At 57.6% G+C, this 14410-nt stretch overlaps 4 protein-coding genes across 4 annotated transcripts; 3 read left to right on the top strand and 1 right to left on the bottom strand.

The window, feature by feature from the left end:
- Positions 1-210: 210 nt before the first annotated feature.
- BJ171DRAFT_508291 (biotin synthase) lies at positions 211-2959 on the top strand. Its single transcript, XM_053111287.1, has 8 exons — positions 211-628; positions 936-1033; positions 1132-1246; positions 1480-1680; positions 1815-2033; positions 2248-2313; positions 2439-2589; positions 2685-2959. The coding sequence occupies exons 1-8, from the start codon at positions 410-412 to the stop codon at positions 2777-2779; spliced, it is 1164 nt and encodes a 387-aa protein (XP_052965920.1). The 5' UTR covers positions 211-409; the 3' UTR covers positions 2780-2959.
- Positions 2960-3521: 562 nt separating this feature from the next.
- On the top strand, positions 3522-4375 carry BJ171DRAFT_508290 (uncharacterized protein). The gene is made up of 2 exons (XM_053111286.1): positions 3522-3671; positions 3910-4375. The coding sequence occupies exons 1-2, from the start codon at positions 3545-3547 to the stop codon at positions 4287-4289; spliced, it is 507 nt and encodes a 168-aa protein (XP_052965919.1). The 5' UTR covers positions 3522-3544; the 3' UTR covers positions 4290-4375.
- Positions 4376-4398: 23 nt separating this feature from the next.
- On the bottom strand, positions 4399-6013 carry BJ171DRAFT_508289 (histone acetylation protein-domain-containing protein). The gene has a single exon (XM_053111285.1). The coding sequence runs from the start codon at positions 5880-5882 to the stop codon at positions 4470-4472; it is 1413 nt and encodes a 470-aa protein (XP_052965918.1). The 5' UTR covers positions 5883-6013; the 3' UTR covers positions 4399-4469.
- A 1103-nt stretch (positions 6014-7116) lies between these two features.
- On the top strand, positions 7117-14041 carry BJ171DRAFT_562172 (uncharacterized protein; the record flags this gene model as incomplete). The annotated part of the gene is made up of 11 exons (XM_053113255.1): positions 7117-7371; positions 7524-7785; positions 7995-8257; positions 8372-8545; positions 8748-8987; positions 9190-9280; positions 9465-10420; positions 10669-10998; positions 11154-11419; positions 11647-13353; positions 13499-14041. 11 exons carry the CDS (start codon positions 7117-7119, stop codon positions 13893-13895), a joined length of 4941 nt encoding a protein of 1646 aa, XP_052965917.1. The 3' UTR covers positions 13896-14041.
- Positions 14042-14410: the final 369 nt, after the last annotated feature.

Here is a 14410-nt window from a genome sequence, read left to right as displayed (position 1 = left end):
TCACTGTTGCGATTCGCTATTGCCTTTGATACGATGTTCACACGATCGCCGTCCCCCTCGTCCTCATCTCCATCGCGGCATCCACAATTACATTCTCAATCACTCTTCCCCACAGCCGCCTCGCCCGCTCTCGCTCGCCCCAGGCATCCCAGTCCCACAGAACGCCCCATCGCGCAGCCCCTCTGTTCCGTCTTCCGGCCGCCACGTCCCGTTGCCTCGCGGGTCGCTCCTTCCGCGCATATATCTGCCGCCCAATCTGCCCACCCGCCCGTGGTGTTCCTGTTCGACCATCGCCCTGAGACTCCCCCCGAGGCTTTCCGATCTGCCTCTTCCCATTATCCGCGCTCCACTCATCCCATCCCATCCCTTCCCGATCCCATCCCATCTTGATCCAAACCTCGCCTCAGCCATGTCTCGCTTCGCCGTTATCAAGACCCGTCCTTCGTGGCTTCTTGCCCGGACCTTCTCGACCACCCTGAGCACCCGGCTCGCGACCATTGGCCAGACTGCGGCAACCCCAGACAACGGCGCCGCCCACTACGCTGAATCCCCGCTCCGAAACGACTGGACCAAGACCGAGATTAAGCAGATCTACGACTCGCCGATCATGGATCTGCTGTACCATGGCGTACGTACCCTGCAGCAGCGCCGTTGCCAGTGCACCATCATTGTTACCTCGACTCGCCCCCGACTCGTGTCGCTGGCTGCTCTCAGCGATCTCGGCGATGCTGTTGGCCGATTGATTGCATATGCCTGCAATGTGTTTGCTCTCGACCTGGTGAGCCATACCGTCTTCCAAGCGACTAACGTGGTTTTCCGCCGTTATGTTGACTGTCGGTCACCTCACATGGCGCTGTCGATGCTTCCAACGACACCGTGACTGCTGCCGATCACTGCGACTGTGTATCCATTCTCCATAATGCTTACGTATCCAGCAAAACGTGCACCGAAAACACCATGGTGCTCGCGAGGTCCAGCAGTGCACGCTCTTGAGCATCAAGACCGGCGGCTGCTCCGAGGATTGCTCGTACTGGTAATCCCTCGCCACAGCATGCACACCCTTGGTGCTAGCGCTTCGGCACTTGATCATCGCCCTCAGATTCTCCGTACTGACGTTTCTTGTTCATATAGCCCCCAGTCGTCCAAGCACGACACAGCGGTCAAGGCCAGCAAGCTCATGACCGAGGACAGTGTTCTGCAGGCTGCCCGCAGAGCCAAGGAGGCCGGCAGCAGCCGTTTCTGCATGGTATGTTGCAGGTCTTGTTCCTGCGCTCCGCTGTCCGCATCCGATGGTTTGGCTACGCTACTCCGATAGTGTGTTGGTAGACAGCCCTTTCCAAGAGCGGTCGCTCAGGAGTTACTATAGCCCGCTTCCTTGAATCGTGGTTCCATGCTGATGCTCCGAGTCTCGTGCTTCTCTCCATCTGTTCCTTACACACATACCTCGTCGCCAATAAAAACCACCGTGCGTTTCTCCAGGGTGCCGCCTGGAGAGATCTCAATGGCCGCAAGACCAACTTCAACACCATCCTGAACTACGTCACCGAGATCCGTGGCATGGGCATGGAAGTGTGCTGCACGCTTGGCATGCTCAACGAGGAGCAGGCAAAGGCCCTCAAGAACGCCGGCCTCACCGCCTACAACCACAACCTCGACACCAGCCGCGAATATTATCCCAAGGTAGGTTCGCCCTCCTCCCGTTGCTCAAGCCTCGTCAGGCAGCGCCCCGGTGACTGGCTGGTGACTCATTCCAAACCCGCTGTGTTGGTCCGTGACCGTGCTGTGTTGGCGTGTCATGTTCCCTCCCCCACCAGATCATCACCACCCGCACCTACGACGAGCGCCTGGACACCATCGCCAACGTCCGGGATGCCGGCATCTCTGTCTGCTCCGGTGGCATCATTGGTCTGGGCGAGACCCCCGAGGACCGCGTCGGTATGCTCTGGCAGCTGGCGACCATGCCCGAGCACCCCGAGAGTGTGCCAGTGAACGCCCTGCTTGCTGTCGAGGGCACTCCTCTGGAGAAGCAGGAGGTGAGTGTCCTGCTTGAGAGCTTTTGACGGGTCCTCTCCTGTGTTCTTGAGTATCTCCAGCACTCAACCGACTCTATCGCACTGCTGCATTTGCTGCTGTTCGCCCGCGTCGACTCCCGGTCGTTCATGGCCGGAGCTTCTGTAGCGACAGCCGGGTTGCAGACGCCACAACTAACGCTCAATCCACCATCCATGTCGATTGTTTGATATTCAGCCCGTCAGCATCTGGGAGATGATCCGCATGATCGCGACCGCACGCATCATCATGCCTAAGGCCATGGTAGGTTCCTGATCACGCCACGGGAAAGGAAAGTGGCCGCACCGGTCGAGGGAGGTGCCCCCTGTTGCTATACGCAGAAACAAGCGCACATGTGACTGACGGACATAACCGCTGCCAATGACCAGGTTCGGCTATCCGCTGGTCGCGTTCGCTTCAGCCACGCCGAGCAGGCTCTCTGCTTCATGGCTGGTGCCAACTCCATTTTCACCGGAGACAAGCTGCTGACGACTCCCAACAACACCTTCACGGATGACGAGCTCATGTTCCAGACCTTGGGTGAGTGACGGCGTATCTAACACAAGCTGCTTGAAATCGCCGAGGAGACGATCAACATTGCTAATCTTCTGACTCGTGCAATCTGTGTTGCACAGGCCTGATTCCCAAGAAAGTCAACCTCCAGCAAGGCTCTGATAAGGCCGAGAAGCCGGTGTATGCCTCCAAATGCTCCTCGGGCTGCTCGCACTGAGCGTCCATCGCGACAATCGATCCAAATGCCTGTCCAGACTGCAGTAGGCAGCAGTCGGCTGTGATCCCCTTTACTCAGGGGGGGGGAATGAGACACTGGCCCACATGATCCTAACTCAGGCTCAGAGAGGAATGCTCCTGCTGGCCTCTGCCAAACACAATACACCCACGATCTTCTGGATTTGAGGCGGCAGTCGGCATCGCTGTCGATTCAGAGAGCCGGGCACCCGCCGATGCTGCCAAAGCTGCGTGTTGGGATCGGCTCTGCACCACACCCGCCGCACGGTATGCGTTGTGGCAGGTATCACCACAAGTGGTATCATCATGAGGACGAGCCGCTTGGCCGAATATCAGCCAGGCAGCAGCCAGGGTCATGATGGTATCAAGCTCCCTGCTCTGGCTGCATTGTGGCTATGCTGTGGCTCGCCGCATCGCACCGCCACCAATCGGTGTCACCCAGCCGTCCAATCCCGACGCGCCGCTCCGATCTGCTGCTCGAATCGGTCGGCTTCACCACATCGAGTCCCACGGATGGTCTCGCACATCGGCCTACATAACCCCAGCCGCTGCTGGTCGAGCCGCATCAGCCCAGCCCATTCCAGTTCTGTTCGGTCCTCCTCTAGCACCCGTCTTGCCTATCAGTCAGCCAGCCAGTCCGGCAACTCGCACCTGCCAAACACAATCCAGCCACAGATGCTCATCAAGTTTGTCGTCGACCCAGCGAGCGTTCCTCAAGCCGAGCACCCTGCCGATTCCCTTCGCGAGGATGATCACTTTCTCTACAAACGCAAGGGCCCCAGTGGTTCCAGCGGCGCTGGCAGCTCGGTCGTCATCGTTGGTGACCCTTCGTCACCAAGCTCAAGTTGGTCCTCGCAAGATGTCATCAACTGTAGGTACAAGACCGGTGTCGTTGCTGTTGTTGTCCGTGAATGGGCCCTTGCACTGACCGGCTGGTGTGCGAATGGATTGCACCGAGGGTTGTGTTTTGTCCTGGCCGGCAGGCCTCGGTTCCTCCATTGTGCCGATCCCGGCCACATTCTCTCCATCTCATCGCCCACTCTGCCATCCTCGCTCCGATGAACGGACTGAAATCGAATCAAATCCTATGAAATCAACTGGAATGAAATACAGTCGGATGGATCTGCCTCGGTTTATTTGGACTATCTGTTCTGATAGGTTTTCTGTTTTATTGCCGGCGCACAATTACCGATCCTTGCAGTACTGGAGTCGGAAGGTGGCTCGAGGCCCGCCGCACCGCAGCCAAGGCCCGTGTGGCAGCCGAGACGGCCAGAGCTGCCAAGATTGCTGGAAAGCGCCGGGCTGTTCCCGCCCCGGAGGGCCTCGTTGTCGAACAACCAGTGATGATCGCCGTCGACCCGCTCGAGCCCTCGACAAGCACGGCCCCGGCCAAGATCGTGCTGATTCCGGCCACGACCGACTCGCCGTCGATACAAGCCACCAATCCATCAAAAACTGCCCAGCCCGACGCCGGCCAGCATTGGCTTTCATAGCCACATTGAGCCTCACAATGTCTCGCCGTCTCATTTCGCCCCCCACCATAACACCTCTTATTGTGTGCCCACGGCCATGTCTCTCGTTTCTATTGCTCTTCTCGCTATGTATAGTAATGTATATATATTTCCACGGATACTCTGCGGACAGTCCGTCCATATTATCCATGCCCCCATCATTTACTCGCAATCATTGCCCGCCCCAGGCTTCATGCGCTTGGCTGGCTCGCTGTCCGGATTGGTCTGCATTGGCGGTCGCTGCTTGCGCTTCACGAGGCTTTGGATATCGTTGGAACGGGACTCTACAACGGAGGTGCTCGCTATTGAGGATGTTGCACTTCCGTCGGGAATGCTGCTGGTTACGACAGTATTTGGCGCCGTTTTGCTCTTCTTCTTGATCAAACCCTGAAGACTGGTGATTGTCGTTGCTGGGGCTGTGCTTGAGTTGACCGCAGTTTCATCCAAACCCTTTGCTTTGGGGACGTTCTCGATGCGAATATGGGAGCATGTGGTGCCCGGGGTCTCGCGGAACAGTTTGATCAGGCGGTCGCTGGATTGAACTGCATTCTGTTGGCTACTGTAGCATCCACTCCCAAGCTCCTTGGTGATGGCTTCGAATGCCTTGTGATCGCACAGGTTTGAGTCGGTGCATCCCTCTCTGGAGCGATCCATACCGCAACTCGGCTCGTCGGCGTTGTGGGCGGCTTGCATGCGCACCACAAAATAGCAAGTGGTCTGGTTCGACGACTCGCCTGAGCACTCGAGCATGTTGACCAGGGACTTGACCGTCAGCGTTGGCTTTCCGGATGGTTTGGCTGCAGTGCTCAGGGAATCGGCGATGATGCGGCCTTTCGGGTCGTCCGGGAACCGGGGAACCAGCACTGCCGCGGACCCGTGTGCTGGCCAAGGCAGCCCCCAGTTCCATTTGAGAACACATCCGGGGGCTTCAAAGAAGCGGCGGGCGAGCGCCTCGCCCTCGCCGGGGACGAGCCAGAATGCCTCGGATATCGGCTGCGGATCCATTTTGGCCATGGCTTGGTCCAGAGTCGACTTCCACCACCGAACGAGGCCGGCGCCGGGATTACTGGCGCGGTACTTTCCAGGGTTGAGCTTGGAGTCTGGGAACAGGTACTCAGGCATCGAGCGAGCGAATGTGTGGACCCAAATCTCCGGAGCCTGCGACTTGTAGCGATCGTAGAGGTGCTGGATGTAGCCAAACAGCGTCGACCGGGATATCGAATAGAAATCCTGACCCGCCGAGGCCTCAGAGCGAGCAAGGCTGTGGTCGAAGAATCCGGTCGAGTCGATCTTCTCGATATAGGCATGCACAGACCGAGCCGAGTCGGACCCGGTCTCGCAGACAACAAACTCGGAGACCTTCATGCCAAAGACAATCAGCGGAGACGAACCGACCTTGGAGATGAGCACCAGCCGATCCAGCTGCTGCGACGTGGATGGTTCCTCAAATAGCTGCGCTGGCGGATCCAGTCTTGCCGCGATGCAGTCTACACGCAGGGTGTGGCTGCCCAGAACATATTTCTGAATGGAGGTGCTGACGAACTGGCTCAGATCGCCTGTATAGTCGACGGTCATGGCTGCGTGGCTGCGTGGCCGCGTTGCTGGTCCAGATGCTCAGCGGGATCGATCTCGAGTAGGGTCTTTCCACCTGCCAGATGTCCCAGTGGATTCGACTTGGACGACAGATGCTTCCAGAGCGATGCGAGCAACGCTGGTTCGGATGGCAAGCGGTGTCGCGAGCCATGAAACGGGGCGGGATGTCATTTGCCCAATTTCGGAAATCACGTGCTGAAATCCAGCCCGGGTTTCTGATCAGCCACCAAGGGTGTGCCTGTGCAGAATCGCGATGCCGATGCGGCGCGCAACATGATTGCTGCGTGCATGGCGGTCATGGAGACTGGAGAGAGATCGTGAAGATCGGAGAGCGATTACGAAGATCAGAGAGCGGCCCGCGGACTTCGCTTGGAAGTGATCCGCTATGGCGTTGTTGGACAGGCAATCACATACTCCGCTGGCAAAAATGCAAATCGAACAGTGTCCCGATTGTTCTGCATATCATGTACAAGAGCACCGCCGTCGACCAGCGCAGCAAATCTGACTCCCTTGTGCATCGTTGATACTTCCGCCACACATATATGCACGGACACCTCTGCTCCGTATTGCCGAGGTCGGATGGGCAACCAGAGCATCATGGTACATGTGATTTGCTGCAACAGCTCCTGCAGCCGCCGCAGAGATTGTGCAATCAACCTCGTCAGCGGTGACGAGCCCGCCAGTGCTGAGCGACCGCCTCGTGCATGCTCGCGGCCAACACCCGCAATGCTGCGGGAAGCGAGCTGCTGGTTTCAGTGGATGTGATTGGGCCTGAATCGGCTCGCTGGATCCGACGTTGGCAGGACATTACATCACCCCAAGCCACTCACCCTTACGGAAAAAAAGCACACCGATGGGTCAACTGCCTGGCGGTACTCGCAGCACCCAGCGGCCTTGGTCGCTTTCATTCCCCAGCCAGAGCGCTCGTCTGTCGAGCAAATCCCTTTCCTTGCGCTCTGTGCGCTTCGGATAACCGCTTGCATTCGGAGCCCCGACGACGCTCTCGACTCAGTGCGTTTGCGCGTGGCCACCAGTTTCGTGCATCTTTGGATATCGGCTCAAAATGCCCGACAGCATCCGGGCCATGCACCAGGGCCCCAAAGATGCCAGCAATGGACCCAATACCGATGCCGGAAAGGACAAATCTGGCAAGGCCAGCAACGTCGACCCTCACCCCAAGCCCGGCGACACAGACAAGCGGCGAATCTTTGTGAACATGCAGCTGCCTCCTCCGTACGGCGACGAAAAAACGGGCCAGCCCATGAAGATATTCCCGCGCAATAAGGTCCGAACATCGAAATACACCATGTTTTCGTTCCTGCCCAAGAATCTGTTTGAGCAGTTCCGCAGCGTCGCCAACTTTTATTTCATCAGCCTCGTCATTCTGCAAATGTTTGGACCCTTCATGAACGTCTCGCCCGTCTTGACTGCGGCGCCGATTGCCTTCATCATCGCCGTCACGGCAGTAAAGGTGATGGTCTTGAGAACTTCGCCGCGTTGAGTCCGCCGTCTTGCGCGTGGGAGTCCATGTCGATCGAGCCAGCGTCGCCGCTGTTGGAGCGATGGAACAACTACCCACCACCACAGACTTTCTCTGACTGACCCCGCCGCCATGTTCAATAGGACGGCCTTGAAGATGTCAAACGCCACCGAGCCGACAACAGCGTCAACAAGGCCAAGACATACAAGCTTCACAACTGGGCCAACCACAACATTCACAAGAAATACCAGCACACTGTCCACCGCAGCGCGCGCCAGGAGAGTCACTATCCGCCCTTTATCGCCAGGAACGAGGACAGCGACAATCCGAATGCGCTTCCTCCCGACTTCAAGCCGGGCCAAGACCAGCACTGCTGGAGGCTTTGTCACTGGGAAGACATCAACGGTGAGATTCGTTGTCTTTGCGGAGTATCTCACACTGCTGCCGACACACGCGATGCAATCCATCCATGTAGCCAGACGGTTTTTGCCGGAAGTGGAGCACTGCGTCGAAGCCATCAGGCACTCATGCGGTGTGTTGATTTGCGGCCACTGACGCTCCCGTCGTGCCTTGAATCGCAAACGGACTTGATCCATGCGGCTTGGCAACGCCAGTCGGTGATTTTATATTCCTGCGCAACAACGACTCTATTCCGGCCGACCTGGTCATTCTCGCCACCAGCGAAGACAACGGCATCTGCTATGTCGAGACAAAGAACCTGGACGGCGAAACCAACCTCAAGGTGCGATTTGCCCTGCCCGACTTCAATTCGATCCGAGCCCCGAGCGACTGCACAAAGCTCAAGTGCTTTTTCGATACCGAGCCACCGTCGCCGAATCTGTACCAGCTCAACGGCGCAGCGACGCTGAATCCGGCGGTCAAATCGATCCGCGAGAGCACGGCCTCGAGACGCGGACGGTGGTCCAAAATCGCCCCTCCGGCTTCTACCGAGGGGTCGGCCGACAGCGTCGACAATGCAGAGGGCTCAAAGAGCAAAGTCATCCCCATCACTATCAACTCGACGATGCTCCGTGGCTGTGTCCTCCGCAATACTCAGTGGCTCGTCGGCATGGTGGTCTTCACCGGAGCCGAGTCCAAGATAATGATGAATTCAGGCGACACACCATCGAAGCGGAGCCGCATTGACATCCAGATGAACGTTCAGGTCAGTGCCACACCATCGCCGAGTAGCAGACAGTGAGGTGTGCGCGCTGGCGTGACTTGGTGGAATATTTACCGACATGAGCGGCTGCAGATTCGGGCCTTGGCTAGGTAGGAACGCGCAGAATGCAAAGGGAAGCTAGCACCCTCACACATATTCCGATCCTCCCCCGGCTCCGGCCGACACTGTCATTGACTCTCTGTAGGTTCTGCTCAATTTCCTGGTCTTGGTGGCCATGTGCACCATATGCGGCATCATTCAAGGTGTCTATGCCGGGTCCTTCATTTTCGAGGATGCGCCCTTTGCCCCCGAGGGAGGAAAAGACACTCTATCGAGCTCGCCAGCCTTCTCGGCCTTCTTGACTTTCTTCAACTGCATGATCATGTTCCAGAATATCATTCCAATCGCTCTCTACATCAGTATTGACATTGCCAAGAGCGTGCAGGTACGGCTTGCGAATGTGTAGAGTCGGTCGCTTTCGATTTCGAGAAGCATTTGCATCTGACCGCCGAGAAATCACACCCAAGAAATCACAACCGAGACAGTGAACTCTGCGCCGTCGCATCCCTCTGACTCTTCAACGACTTTCTATTACCACTCTTGCCTGCCAACGTCGATTGCTCTACGCCCCATCTGCCATTCCAAAGTCACTCTTTATCAATTTTGACGAAGACATGTATGACCCCGAGTCCGACAAGTCGGTCGTGCCGCAGTGCTGGAACCTATGCGATGACCTTGGTAGGTGGCCTGCGTACTTTGTTGACACCCGCGCATTGTGCATTTGTGGCATCGCTGTGGGTTTGCGGGAGACATATTCGCAACATTCGTCATTACTTGCGCACTGACACGAGCGGAAATGAACTCTGCGACTACCTGGCACGCTCTGCGACGACCCGACTCGCTCTGTGATCGCACGACACAGGACAAATCGAATATATCTTCTCGGACAAGACCGGCACGTTGACATGCAACGTCATGGAGTTTCGCAAGTGCAGCATCAACGGTCTCAGCTACGGATGCGTCTTTACGGATGCTATGGAGGGCGCCGCCGCGCAGCACGAGTCACCGGCCGCGATCGCCGCAATGAAGAAGGAGCAGGAAGAAGTGAGGAAGCGGACCGAGGAGAACATGAGGCGCAAGATGGAGGCAATGTTCGACACCAAGTACATCTCGCCCAAGCTCAGTTTCGTGGACGAAGACATCTTTGCCGACTTGGAGGAAAACGACGTTCAGGCCGTCAAGATCCGCGAGTTCTTTACGCTCCTTGCGGTGTGCCACACCGTCCTAGCCGAGAAGCTGCGCGACGGAGGGATCAAGTACAACGCACAGTCACCCGACGAGGCGGCGCTGGTTTCGGCCGCAAAGGACATGGGATTCACGTTCCTGAACAGAGTCGAGAACCAAGTCGAGGTCAATTTGCTGGGCGAGTCCCGCATCTACACTGTCCTCCACATCCTCGAGTTCAACTCGGATCGCAAGAGAATGTCGGTGATTGTGCAGCGGCCCGAGGGCGAGCTCGTGCTGCTGTGCAAGGGCGCCGACAGCATCATCTACGAGCGACTGTCGTCCGCGGTCGATCCAGAGCTTAAAGAAATCACATCGGTGCATCTGGAACAGTTTGCCAGCGACGGACTCAGAACCCTCTGTCTCGCATACCGGATCATACCCGAGCACATCTATCGCCCGTGGGCGGCGCGGTTTGCGCAAGCACAGGCCCTGATCGTCAACCGTGACCAAGAGGTGGACTTGATCAGCGCCGAAATCGAAAAGGACATGGTTCTCATGGGAGCGACAGCGATCGAGGACCGACTGCAAGATGGAGTCCCGGACTGCATAGCTACCCTAGCTATGGCTGGCATCAAAATCTGGGTTCTGACGGTAAGCGAGGACGACCCAGATCAAATGTCTCCTCATGTTCCGTTGCAGCACCGCGGTGGCGGGTGTGGGTGTAAATGCGGTGGCGATGACTCGAAGGACGATGAACCAAGGCTGTATCCGCGAAACTCGGTGTCTCTAGAGACAGCAGGATGCTTTGGCGCGGTGGTGGTATGTGTTTTTCCACCCACGAATTCCTCATAACCATGGATGCCTACAATCCTGTTTTCCCTCCCTCGATAACACATCAGGGCGACAAGATGGAGACTGCGATCAACATTGGATTCTCGTGCAACCTTCTCAAAAAATCAATGACCCTTATCGCCATCCGGGCGCACACGATGGAAAGCACGTACAACCAGCTGCTCGAGGCTCTGCAGACCTTCTGGGCCCCCGATGGGTCGATCATCCAGGGCGAGTCACATGCCCTCGTCATCGACGGCGAGTCTCTGCGATATGCCCTGAGTCCCCAATGTCGCTCGTATTTGCTGGAGCTAGGTTGCCGCTGCTGTGCGGTCGTTTGCTGCCGCGTCAGTCCTCTCCAGAAAGCCAAGGTGGTTTCGCTCGTGCGAACAGGACTGGTACGTGTCCTTGTCCACGTCCCCGATGATAGAGCGAGGTTCACTATAGCTGCATGGGTGCTCGCGATAGAGTCGCGGGATTTCCGAGCCTAAACCCAAACCCAAACCCAAGTCCAAGTCCGTGCACTGACATGCTTCGACGTGAATATCGACAGGGGGCCATGTGTCTTGCCATCGGAGACGGCGCAAACGACGTCAGCATGATCCAGGAGGCCGATATCGGCATCGGCATCAGTGGCAAGGAAGGATTACAGGCAGTCATGGCGAGCGACTATGCAATCGCCCAGTTTCGGTTTCTGTCGCGGCTGCTACTGGTGCATGGCGGGTGGGCATACGTCCGAACCTCTGAGATGGCCTTTCAGTACTTTTACAAGAACGTCGTCTGGCTTTTCATCTTGTTTTGGTACCAGTTTGACTGCGGGTAAGTCTATGGGGGCGGCATCCTATCTCCGAGATGCGGCGCCTGGAACGACTTGGAAGTGCCTCTGGGCTGCAGGATTCGGAAACACCTCACGACTTGAGTGCCACGGGTGCTCTGCCTGCTGGCAGCCACCCACCCACTAACCGTCGTCTGTCCCGCTAACCATGGCTGTGGAGCTAATATTGTTCATCTGGCTATCTATCGGCGTCGATCGCCTTTGGACACAGATTCACTGCCGACTACATCACAAACTTTACTGTCGGCATGTTCTTCAACACGTTCTTCACGGTGCTGCCAAACATGTTCCTCGGGATCTTTGACCAAGACGTCAACGATGCTCTGGCAATGCAGGTGCCACAACTCTACGGGAAGGGAATCCGTCAGTCGCTCTACACCATGGAGCGTTTCTGGAGCTACATATTCGATGGCGCCTACCAGTCGATTGTGTGCTACTATTTTGTTGTTCTACTGTACTTTGACGCCACAAACAACTCCGAGGGCTACGTCGGCGACCATGACTCGATGGGGAGCATCATGGGTGTGGCTGCGGTGATCATCACCAACATCTACATCGGCCTCAGCACTTTCGGTTGGACCTTTGTCACCTTTCTCGGCTTGCTGGGCTCACTCGGGATATTCTTGGTGTACGCGCTCATGGACACCACGAACCCCGACAGCACGTCATTTGGGCAGCTGCAGTACTTGTGGTGCCAGCTCAACTTCTATGCCATCCTGGTTCTGATGGTCACAACGGCGTTGCTGCCCCGGATCACATTCAAGTTCATTCAGCAGCTATTCTGGCCTTCGGATACCGACATCGTGCAGGAAATCCAGGCGTATCTATGGAAACGCGGCGACGTCGTTGATTTGGACATCGAAGCTCGGTATGCTGACGGCGCAGAGGTCGACGATGTTGTGTCAGATGAGCAGCTTGCCAAGATCACGGAGAGCTCGGCAGGGCTTTTGGAGACGCTAGCACGGAAGACTGCCAAAGAAAAGGCCGTCAAGGACAAGGCCGTCGAGGAGCCGCAGCCAGCGGGTGGAGAAGCATACAGAGAAGGAAGCGAGCCGTCGATGCGCAAGGAGGTCTCGTCGGCCACAGGAATTCAAAGTCGAGCAGCAAGCGATGGCGTGATGTCACGCAGGACGTCCTCGCTGGTCAAAGACTCGACGAGCATCCAGAAAGACCTGGCGGCTCTGGCCAAAGAGCCCTCGAGCATGATCAAGGAGTCGTCTGGCATCATGCGGGATCCATCGGGCGTCATCAAAGAGACATCCGGTGCCATCAAAGTGCCGTTCGGTGCGCCGGAAGCCCTGGCCGCTTTGGACGATTCCGTCGCGCCCAAAGAAGCGGCTCTTGGACCAGAGGCCGCACGCATATCCAAGCTCTCTGCTGAAATGCCCCAGCCGATTACAAATACGGCCATCGGAGAGTCTATCAGCTCGCCGAGCGCCAAGCATAAGGGGCCGGCACCGCTCACTTTGCTTCAGACCAAAAGATCGCAGTTTGTCAAATCCGACTCGACGCCGTCGAACCTTACGCCATTTGGACAGAGTCAACCCAGCGCCACGACGCCGACACCGCTGAGAACCCCCGATGGGTTTGCATCCACCCTGGAGCTGAGTTCGCCAATGGTGAACAAGAGCGTGATGGGCATCAACATCCAGACGGACTCGCTCGCTCGGTCCGTCTCGATCTCGAACAAGTCGCCGCGGAACCGAGCCGATCTGGCCGGAACACCGCGGGCGACCGGTGCGTCCAAAAAGAAACTCGCTATCTCGACCATGTCCATCAACAAGCTCGACAAGCAAATGAAGGCATCCTCCATCGTGTTCATGGGCACCGACGGGCTGACGGAGACGCCCCATACGGGCTTTTGCTTCTCGCACGAGGGAGGCATGACCAGCGTCATCACGCCGATCAGCGGGACCAAGTAAGTGACTCGGCTCACAACAGCGATAGATGCCTCTGGGGCGTGCGATGCGGGCTTTTCTTTTTGGGGTGGACGCTGTCCTGTGGCTGAGTTTGGAGTGGTGACTGACGAACTTGGTGCCGATGCTGCCGGTTGAACGAACCAGACCCAGCTTTGGCAATAGCGAAATGGCCACACCAATGCCCTCGAGCGGATTTCGGCCGCCGCTGCCGCCCTATATCGCAAGCTCAGCGACAACACCGATGATTGCCAGCCCCCTCAAGCAAAACTCGTTTGGGGCAGTTGGATACCGGGAGGCCCGGATCTCGGACTACTCCGGACGAAGCTCGGAGGTGGCCCAGGAGTCGGATGCGGGGGTTGACTTGGCGTCGTCCTACAAGCGATCGAATCTTCGCAGCTCGGTGCATACCGAGATGATCGTCGAAGCTCCGGCGCTCCACGAAATCGACTCGGAGAGCGATCTGACACCGGAGCAGGCCATCCGGCCTGAGAAAGTGGCTGGAGACGCGAGCGAGCAGCCAGCGACTCAGGAACAGAAATGATGGGGGAGGGAGGTGCTGATAGGACAGGCACAATGCCGGCCGAGCGGCCGCCGGAGCGAAAGTAGCCAACACGCGATATGGATTCAGCTGAGACGCCGCAGTGGTGGTTGTGGTGGTTGTGCTGGTGGTGCTGGTGGTGCTGGTGGTGCTGGTACTTCGCTCCCACCCAGGAGTTCCCACGGGCCGATGGCGACTTGGGTGCGGCATTGGTGCGAATCCGACACGTGTCCGACACCGCCACAGCGGTCTGTGCAGACACACTGTGCAGGGTGGCGCGCACCACGCCCTGACACAGCACTGACACAGCACTGACACAGTGCCGACACAGTGCTGACACAGCGCACCGCCGCACGCGCGTCGCGTTACTGCTGCGCACGGCCCCGATTCGGCGCTGCACGCGCACGCAGATCCGAATCTTCCAATCGCCTTGGCCTTGGCCGCCTGGCGCCGATTCGCCTCCTGCGCCGAACCGATCCTTGCGGGCGAGTCGGTGGGTGGCTCTTGGTCTGCCGATC

This window comes from Polychytrium aggregatum (genome assembly GCF_025602895.1).
Source record: "Polychytrium aggregatum strain JEL109 chromosome Unknown BJ171scaffold_22, whole genome shotgun sequence".
Taxonomy (NCBI): domain Eukaryota; kingdom Fungi; phylum Chytridiomycota; class Chytridiomycetes; order Polychytriales; genus Polychytrium; species Polychytrium aggregatum.
The sequence above is the reverse complement of the archived record's forward strand: the minus strand, read 5'-3'. Positions and strand labels throughout refer to the sequence as shown.